The sequence below is a fragment of the Dipodomys merriami genome, unplaced genomic scaffold (assembly GCF_024711535.1).
Source record: "Dipodomys merriami isolate MVZ:Mamm:240054 unplaced genomic scaffold, mDipMer1.0.p SCAF_13, whole genome shotgun sequence".
NCBI classification, from domain to species: Eukaryota; Metazoa; Chordata; class Mammalia; order Rodentia; family Heteromyidae; genus Dipodomys; species Dipodomys merriami.
In genome coordinates, this window is record NW_027202604.1 from 13,416,018 (window position 1) to 13,425,176 (window position 9,159).

Below are 9,159 nucleotides of genomic sequence, written 5' to 3' on the forward strand. Positions count from 1 at the left end.
GAGACTTAGGCTCCAATAAACCACTCAGAAAACCGGAAGTGGTACTGTGTCTCAAGCGGTAGAGTGCCGACCTTGAGCTGAAGAGCTGAGGGACAGTGCTCAGGCCCAGAGTTCAAGCTCCATGACTGACCAAAAAAAAAAAAAAAGGCTTAATACTTTAAATGTGTCCAGGTAGCACATGTTTGCAATTATAGCACTAGGGGAGTTGAGGTAGGAGGATAGGGAGTTTTAGCTTGGGCTACACAGCAAGAGAATCTTGCTGCAAAAACCAAAGGCTGATTCCTTAGCATGTACAAGGTCTTGGGTTTGTCACTGGATCATGAATGAGAGGTTACCTCACCTTTCTAGTTCCTATGTAAAATCACAGGTCCTTGAGATTCACTCTTGAAAAGCGTTTCAAGATGTCTCACTAAAAGGATTGTCTCACAGGTAATTATTTGACTTTTGAAGTGAAGAAAACCTCCCAAAAGTGCTAATAAAAGCTTTTAGGGATGGGAATGTGGCTTAGTGGTAGAGTGCTTGCCTAGCGTACGTGAAGTCCTGGGTTCGATTCCTCACTACCACACAAACAGAAAAAGCTGGAAAGTGGCGCTGTGGCTCAAGTGGTAGAGTGCTAGCCTTGAACAAAAGCAGCTCAGGGACAGTACTAGCAAAAAAAAAGAAAAGCTTTAAATATTTTTTGCAAGATTATTCTTATTGGTCAAAGTCAGATGTCAAGAGAAGTGATTTTTTTTTTGTCAGTCTCATGTGTCTGTCAGAAAAATTTGATTGAATAAACCAAGTCAATATTCAATTTGTTTCTTTTCCTAAACAAATTAGCACATGGTTGTAAATGTTAGATTTTTTTTTTAAGGGTAAGATAAGCCTATTTCTACCATTTTTGCTGCTTTTGATCACACGTGGTATTTATTTTGTCCTTGTTCTGAGTGCTTGTGTGCTGGCCTTAAAAGACTAACAGTCTTATTTTTTAAAAAAAAACTGTTTATAGTGTCCTTTACAACAGTGAAAGGGTGTGAGTTGGTTCTTGTAGAAAACACGTCTTCTTTTTTTTTAAACAGTTGTAAAGAATTTATTTAGTAAAGAGAAAGTAAAGGCCACTTAGGAGAGTGAGCAGCAGGACCCAGAAACCAGTTATCCACCAGACCAGCTGTTTTGTACTGTCCCTCCCCACAAACACTTCTTTTTAAGTCAGAATCACACTTCCCTATACTGGGGCCATCGCACATTTCTTGTGCACTACTGCCTCCTTTTGTAAAGAGAAAGAATAACTTCTGTTGATGAGGAACGTTAAGGGAAAACTACAGGGCTGATGTTAAGACATTTTATTGCTAGTTTGTGTGAAATAGTTAATCTGTTAACATTTTGTGTGAAGAAATATTGTAGACAGTATAATAAACGAGAGTGAGTAATATAACTAGTATGATAAAAGTTAATGGTGTATTAGTTATCTATTACAGCATAATAATTTACTGCAAAATTTAGCTTAAAAATGCTTCAATTTTTTTTTTTTGTGCCAGTCCTGGGGTTTGAACTCATAGCCTGGGCACTGTCCCTGAGATGCTTTTGCTCAAGGCCCGCACTCTACCAGTTGAGCCACAGTACCACTTCTGGCTTTTTCTGTCTGTGTGGTACTGAGGAATCGAACCCAGGGCTTCCTGCATGCTAGGCAAGCGCTCTACCACTAAGTCACATTCCTAGCCCAAATGCTTCAAATTTGAGAGAAGGTGTGACATTGTCCAAAAAGAAATGTACTCATTATCTGACATGTAATTGTAACCCCTCTGTGCATCATTCTTTTTTTTTTTTAACTGTATTTTTTTTTTGTCTTTTCTTTTTTGGTACTGGGGATCGAACCCAGGACGTTGCACTTGCTAGGCAAGCGCTTTGCCACTGAGCTACATCCCAGCCCTTGTGCATCATTCTTGTTACAACAATAAAAAATAAAAATTTTTAAAAATGCTTCAAACTGAAGTTGAAGGCATGGCTCAGTTGGTAGTATGCCAGCCAATGAGTAAAAGTGTCACATACTGAGTGGACCAAAAAGAAAAAGAAAAATGTTTCTCATGAAGAAAAAAAATGCTTCAAGTGTTTATCATTTCACAGTTTAGAGGAAATGTGGGTGTGGTGTAGAAACATACTCCTCGCTCAGGGCTTCTTAGGAGGTTGTAGCCAAGCAGTAGACAGGACTTTGCAGGCATGAGTAGGGAAAAACCTGCTTCCTGGGTTATGTGGTTGTTGGTAGGAGTCAGGTACTTGAAAAGGTATTGAGCTGAGCATCTCAGGTCCTTCAAGTGGCTGGAGACTACTTGCAGTTTCTGCTGTGGTTCTCGCTACAAGGCTGCTCAAAACATGGTAGATGTCTTTTCTCAGTGAGTGAGTAAGTGAATGAGTATCTAATAATATAGGCGATACAGGTGTTTGTGTGTTTCCTTTTTGTATATATGTGTGTGTGCTGGTCCTGGGGCTTGAACTCAGGGCCTAGACTTTGTCCCTTAGCTTTTTGCTCAAGGCTAACATTGCACTTCTTCTGGGTGTTTTTTTTTTTTTTTTTTTTTTTTTTTCTTAATTCGATAAGCATCTCTGACTTTTCAGCCAGGTTAGCTTTGGACCTCAGTCCTTACATCCCAGCTTTCTGAGGAGCTAGGATTACAGATGTAATAGGAAACTTGCCATTGAGATTTTAAAAAGAGTGACAGTTATATTTGCCTTTGTTTCTAATGTGTAAAACTTTTAAGTCCATAGTGAGATTAAGGTGAAAGGATTGCATTTATGAATGTGCATTATAATGTGTCCTCTGTTTTATATTTCTCTGTCCCTTGATTTCTGTTAGATCGATCTGGAATTGAAAATGTCAACTCTGTGGAAGCTTTGCAAGAAACCCTTATCCGTGCACTCAGGACCTTAATAATGAAAAACCATCCAAATGAGGCCTCTATTTTTACGAAACTACTTCTAAAGTTGCCAGATCTTCGATCATTAAACAACATGCACTCTGAGGAGCTTTTGGCCTTTAAAGTTCACCCATAAGGCCTTTGTTTATTTGAACATGAACTGAGGCTAACTGTACATTTTGTGCTAAATGCTTATTTATATGTGTATACCATATGTGGAAGTAGGACAGACCTTTAAGACAATACAAGATTGTAGGCTATCTCTGTAATCATGCAATAGCTATTTGGACCGAGAACTCTTCAGCCATGATTAGACATTGACTGCATCTCCCCAAAAGACCAATCAGCTGTGTTGCACTTAAGACTAGAGAAGTTACACTGAGTTATCACACTGAATGTTAGACTTTTTCATCTGCCAAAACCAAAAACCATTTGATCTCCCTGTGGTATAAATACAACACACAATGACAAATATAGGAAGACTTAGAAATTGATCACTGTAGTGGAAGTTCTGTTGGATGATGGAAATCTTAGTATCACAACAAGACTGTTTTTGAAGACCTGGGGAGCTGGAAAATCTCCCATGTTTGTGTTTTATTCTGCCACTGTTAAAGTGTATGATCTTCGACAGTTACTTGGTTGTGGAAAGTACAAATTAATAGTGACCCCAATGCCCCGCCTCATAGAGCTACTAAAAAATGTTTATAAAAAATATTTACCTCTTGAGAGATAGGCACTATGTAAATAAGGTAACATTTTTGTTATTGTAATTACTCATAATAACATTCTTTTCTTCTTTATAAGCATTTCTGAGAAAGCATTTCACAGTCTACACCAATCTATTATTTAGAGTTCCTGTATATGTGTGGGGTCACTGGTTCACACAATGTCCAAGTTTATGGACACATCAATGCATAGTATGTGTACATAGTGAATATAGTTATACATAGATATATTTCTTCACAATATTTTAAACTGTGAAGAACTTTATCATATGATAAACTTAAAGGGTGTCAAAGGACCCACATTAGGTGCATTGAACCTGTTGATGACATAACCATTGCTTTAAAATATAGACAATAGAATATTAAATTTATGCTTTTTGTTTATTTAAGCAACACTTAATGTAAAGGTGCAACAGGCAGTCCAAATTTCAAAAAATATGTATCACAGAATTCTTCTTTGGTAAAAAAATCAAGGTACTAGTTGTTTAGAAGTTCACTCAGATTGTTATATCATACTAAGAATGAGCAGTTGTGTTGTTACTTACCCCTTATACATAGGCTGCAGCCTGATGAGATTCCTTCTGGAGAATCAATTCATGTTTAAGGAAACTGTTTACTATGTTTGCACCTATGTGTGCACATGTGCTATTCTGAGTCAGCATATTTCCCCCTACATAACACTACAGAGATTTTGTCAAGTTAGATTTAATCTGTCATTTGAATAAATCAGGTAGTGTGTGACCTACAGGCTTAGAAAAGGTATAGTTGAAGACTTCACCCACATGTCGGCCTTACTAAGTAAGACCAGCACTATTTGTAACAGTGGGAAAAAAATAATTGGTGATTTTATGTATGTTTTTCTGTTTTTCTGGAATACAGAAATTGGATATTCTGGTAAGATTTTCATCAACATAATATTTGGACTGTTATGAAAAGTGCAGAAATGTTCATTCATTTTACTCCACTAAGCCTGTTACTTTTATGACGTGAACAGAATGCCTTATTTTATAGTCTTATTCTAACTTGTTGCTGCTGGGATTTGAATTTCTGTGGCACTAGTTAAGGAGGCTTAAAGAAGAGAAACCTCTTTTAAAAGAGGAAAGGAGATGGTGATATCTTTGGGGCTTATCTTAAGTAGGTGTGACTTATGGGATATACACTTGTAGTTTTTATGACTTCTTTACACAATAGCATTATCTTTTTTTAAAATATTTTTTCCTAGGATAAACAATGCATAGTTTTCTTCTATGGGAGATAGAAATGGCTTTTGAAGTAATAGTGAAAACCTCAAAAGATTATGTTAATTCTTAATTTTTGCCTTTTGCATAAGCGTCTTTATAACATGTATCTTTAAAACAATTATGTCTTTAGGAATGTGTACCCAGAACAGTGTTAGTATTGCTTAATAAACTTTAGTTAGGTTCAATATATACGTGTGTACATCCATATGTAGACATAGATTTGTGTATTGTCTTGTGACATTTTATTTGAATAGATCTTCCTGTAGCTAATGGAAAACAAGGTTAATAGTTCATATGTCACTCATAGTATTTTTACATTTTAAAATAGCCCAAACATGAATTCTAAAATTAAACCAGCAGCCTATTACAAGCACATTCTTTGATTGAGACCTGGTTACAAAGGCAAAGAAGATAACCAGGTTAGGGAACTTCTGAGTCGGTGGGACACTGTTGATTAATTAATGTACTGTATGTATTAAGTGATGCTTTAACTCTGGTTTTATATTTTCAAGTTTAAATATGGGCATTATGTCAGCAAACTTAAGGGCATTATGTCAGCAAGCTAAGCCATTTTTTTCCTGTGCTTTAAATGTATCTCTACATGATAGGAGAGGAGATTCCAGCTTTTAGAGAGAAATAGCTGAGGGAAAGGGGAAACATCTTGCATTGAAGTTTGTCCTTTTGTTGATGGTTTAGTTAAAGAAATTAGAACGAAATTTAAGTGGGTTAAAGTTCATAGTTTTCACATCTACATTTCAGGAATTGCCATTGTAATTCAGTAAGAGATAATTTATTTTATGTGAACATCATTGCAAAGTAAGGAGTAGAAGCTCAGCTACATTTATTACTGTGCATGAGAGCAAATGCTATCTCAATTGTTCTTTTGCTTTTTCCAATATAAAGTTTGCTGAATGTACAAGAAGAGTTTATCACTTAGGATAGTAATTTTTTTAGGGGTTAGGGGGAGGGACTCTGTCAGGAAACCATTACCTATAAACTAAAATGATGTTGGTTTGACTCAAAACTAATACAGAAAAATAAAATGGCTTATTGTTTAAAAAAGTGATAGAAATATATTGCTGACAGGGTATTAGTTAAGTTTATTTTCTACAACTGTAATTGATGAAGACATGGATAAAATCTCCATGTCTCTGTGAAGTCATCTGTACATGGGGGGAGAGGATAATAAAAATTATTTCTAACCAAGAATGGGTTTTGTTGTCTCTGTGCATTGATGTGTTTATAAAGCCAGGTAGAGTTTAATTATCTTACTCCTGAGCATAGCAAGACCTCTCATACAAATCTTTGATTCAGCATGGAGTCATGTTTGACGGTACATTTTATGGCCAGATGGCACATCTGCAATCCCAGCTACTCCCAGTAGAGAACAGGAGGATTGTTGTTTGGTGTCAACCGGGCAAAAAAAAAAATAGGCCCTATTTCGGCCAACAAACTGAACACTTACGAACTAGACATAGGTAGGAGGATCATGCCAAAAAGTGGAAGGCTCCACCGCTCAAGTAGTGAAATGCTCTAAATACTTCCCTGTTCATGCCCACCACCTCCCTGCTCCCCCCCCCCCCAAAAAAAAGTTCTGCTTTTTTTTTTTGTCGGTCGTGGGGCTTGAACTCTGGGCCTGGGCGCTGTCCCTCAGCTCTTCAGCTCAAGGCAAGCACTCTACCACTTGCGCCACAGTGCCACTTCCGGTTTTCTGGTGGTTTATTGGAGATAGGAGTCTCACGGTCTCTCCTGCCCCGGCTGGCTTTGAACCGTGATCCTCAGATCTCAGCCTCCTGAGTAGCTAGGTTTACAGGCGTGAGCCACCAGCGCCCAGCTTTTTTTTTTTTTTTTGGGTCCGGTCATGGGGCCTGAACTCTGGGCCTGGGCGCTGTCCCTCAGCTCTTCAGCTCAAGGCTAGCACTCTACCACTTGAGCCACAGCGCCACTTCCGGCTTTATTCTTTTTGTTTATGTGGTGCTGAGGAATTGAACCCAGGGCCTCAGGCATGCAAGGCAAGCGCTCTACCACTGAGCCACCTTCCCAGCCCCACCCCCTTTTTTTAAAAATAGTTTTAGGAGCTGGGAAGTTGGTTCAGTGGTAGAGCACTTGCCTTGCATGCCTGAGGCCCTGGGTTCAATTCCTGGGCACCACATAAGTAAAAAGAAGCCAGAAGTGGTGCTGTGGCTCAAGTGGTAGAGTGCTAGCCTTGAACTGAAGAGCTGAGGGACAGCACCCAGGCCCAGAGTTCAGGCCCCACGACCGGACCCCCCAAAAAAGAAAATAAATAGTTTTAGACATTCTAGAAAGGACTATAGCTGTTTTCTCTGATGCTAATGGTGGGTTTGGGTTTTTTTTGGTATGCCTTTTAGAAATATAGATATATTTTATTTTCTTAACATTGGTATTATAGAGCTGATATACGGAGGGGTTACATTTACATGTGTCAGGTAATAAATACATTTCCTTTCAGACAGTGTCATCTGTTCCCTCATCTACCATTCCCTCTCTCCCATCTCCACCCATGAGTTGTGTAGGTTACTTTTATCAATGTCTAGTGTGCTCTACTGCTGTACTTTTTTACCCACTTTCCTCAGATTCTGTCTCCCCCACCAATCTCCCCACAGATACACATGTGGATACAATGTATATAATGCAAAGAATACAGAGACATCAGAAATAGAACATTGAAAAAGACCTTTGCTTCCATATCTTGGGAGTTTGTTTCAGTATGTATATTTTATGTACATATGAAGAGGTGCTTGGGTATTGCAACTTTGTGATTCTCTCAAAACTATCCCCTTTTGGTCTCACTGTATGTATCTAGAATCGTGTAACTTGTCATGTCTCTATGTTTTAGATCTAACCAGCATATCTGAGAGAACATGCTCTGTTTGTCTCTCTGATCTTGGCTTACCTCACTTAACATGATTTGTTCTAGTTCCATCCATTTCCCTGCAAATGACATCATATCTGTTGGCTCTGTAAAATTCCACTGTATGTAAGTACCACGTTCTTTTTGATCCACTCATGTATTGTGGGACATCTGGGTTTCCATATCTTGGCTATTGTGAATAGTGCAGCAGTGAACACAGGTGTATAAGTGTTATGATATCCTGGTTCATGATGCTCAGGGTAGATGTCTAGGAGAAATATGGCTGGGTCATAGGGATGTTTAGTTTTTTGAGGAACCTCCAAACTGCTTCCAGAGTGGTTCTATTAGTTTTCATTCTCACCAGCAGCGCAGTAGGGTTCCCTCTTTCCTCATATCCCTGCCAGCATTTGTTGTTTGAATGAAAATGTTGACCAATCTAATGGGGCTGAGATGGAATCTCAGGGTTGTTTTGATATGCATTTCCTTTATGGCCAGGAATGATGAGCATTTCCTCATGTGTTTCTTTGCCATTCTCAGAGACTTCTGAGAAATCTCTCTATAGCTCCCTTGCCCATTTAGTAATTGGTGTATTAAGTTTTGGAGTGCTTAGTTTCTTGAGCTCCGAGTATATATTGGATATTAGGCCTTTGATTTATTGCTGGTAAAGATCTTATCCAAATTGGTTGGCCATCTTTCTAGTAACTATGTCCTTGGCTGTGCAGAAACTTTTTATTTTAAGGTAGTCCCACTTGTTGAGTCTCTCTCCTATCTGTTGTACTCCTGAGACTATTCAATAGGTTCCTGCTTATACCTATAAGTTCTAATGTCTCTCCTACTCTCTTCTTGCAGTAGTTTAGAGTTTTGACTCTGATGTTGAGGTGTTTGATCCACTTTGAGTTGATGTTAGTGCATGGTGACAAGCAGGGATCCACTTCTAGTTTTCTGCATATGGCTGCCCAGTTTTCCCAACACCAATAGTTGAAGAGGCTGTGTTTTTTCCCCACTGTATGTCTTTGGCTCCTTTGTCAAATATCAGGTGACTGTAAGTGTGTGGTTTTATTTGAGGGTCTCTTCTAGTCTGTTCCATTGATCTTTGGGTCAATACCAAGCTGTTTTCTTTTTGTTGTTGTTGTTTGTTGTTTTTTACTGTGGCTCTGAACTAGAGTTTGAAATCTGGTATTGTGATACCTCCTGCACTTTTTTTTTTTTTGGCCTAGAATTACTTTGTCTAGTCTTTGTTGTTCTATGTGAATTTTTGGATTGTGTCCTCTATCTCAGTAAAGAAGGTTTTGATGGGAATTTGTATATCCTTTTTTGCAATATGGCCACTTTTACAATATTAATTCTACCTATCCATGAACATGGAAGGTCTTTGTATTTCCTGGTGTACTCTTTGATTTCTTTCTTCAGAGTTTAATAGTTTTTGCTAT

The 9,159-nt window shown here is 38.3% G+C and overlaps 1 protein-coding gene across 1 annotated transcript in view; it reads left to right on the forward strand.

Annotated features, from left to right (window-relative positions):
* Nr1d2 (nuclear receptor subfamily 1 group D member 2) overlaps positions 1–6,063 on the forward strand; it is a 44,260-nt gene extending 38,197 nt beyond the window's left edge. Inside the window, exon 8 of the mRNA XM_070018697.1 lies at positions 2,831–6,063. Coding sequence (XP_069874798.1) covers positions 2,831–3,027 — 197 coding nt within the window. The 3' untranslated portion in view covers positions 3,028–6,063. The remainder of the gene's footprint in view (positions 1–2,830) is intronic.
* Positions 6,064–9,159: the final 3,096 nt, after the last annotated feature.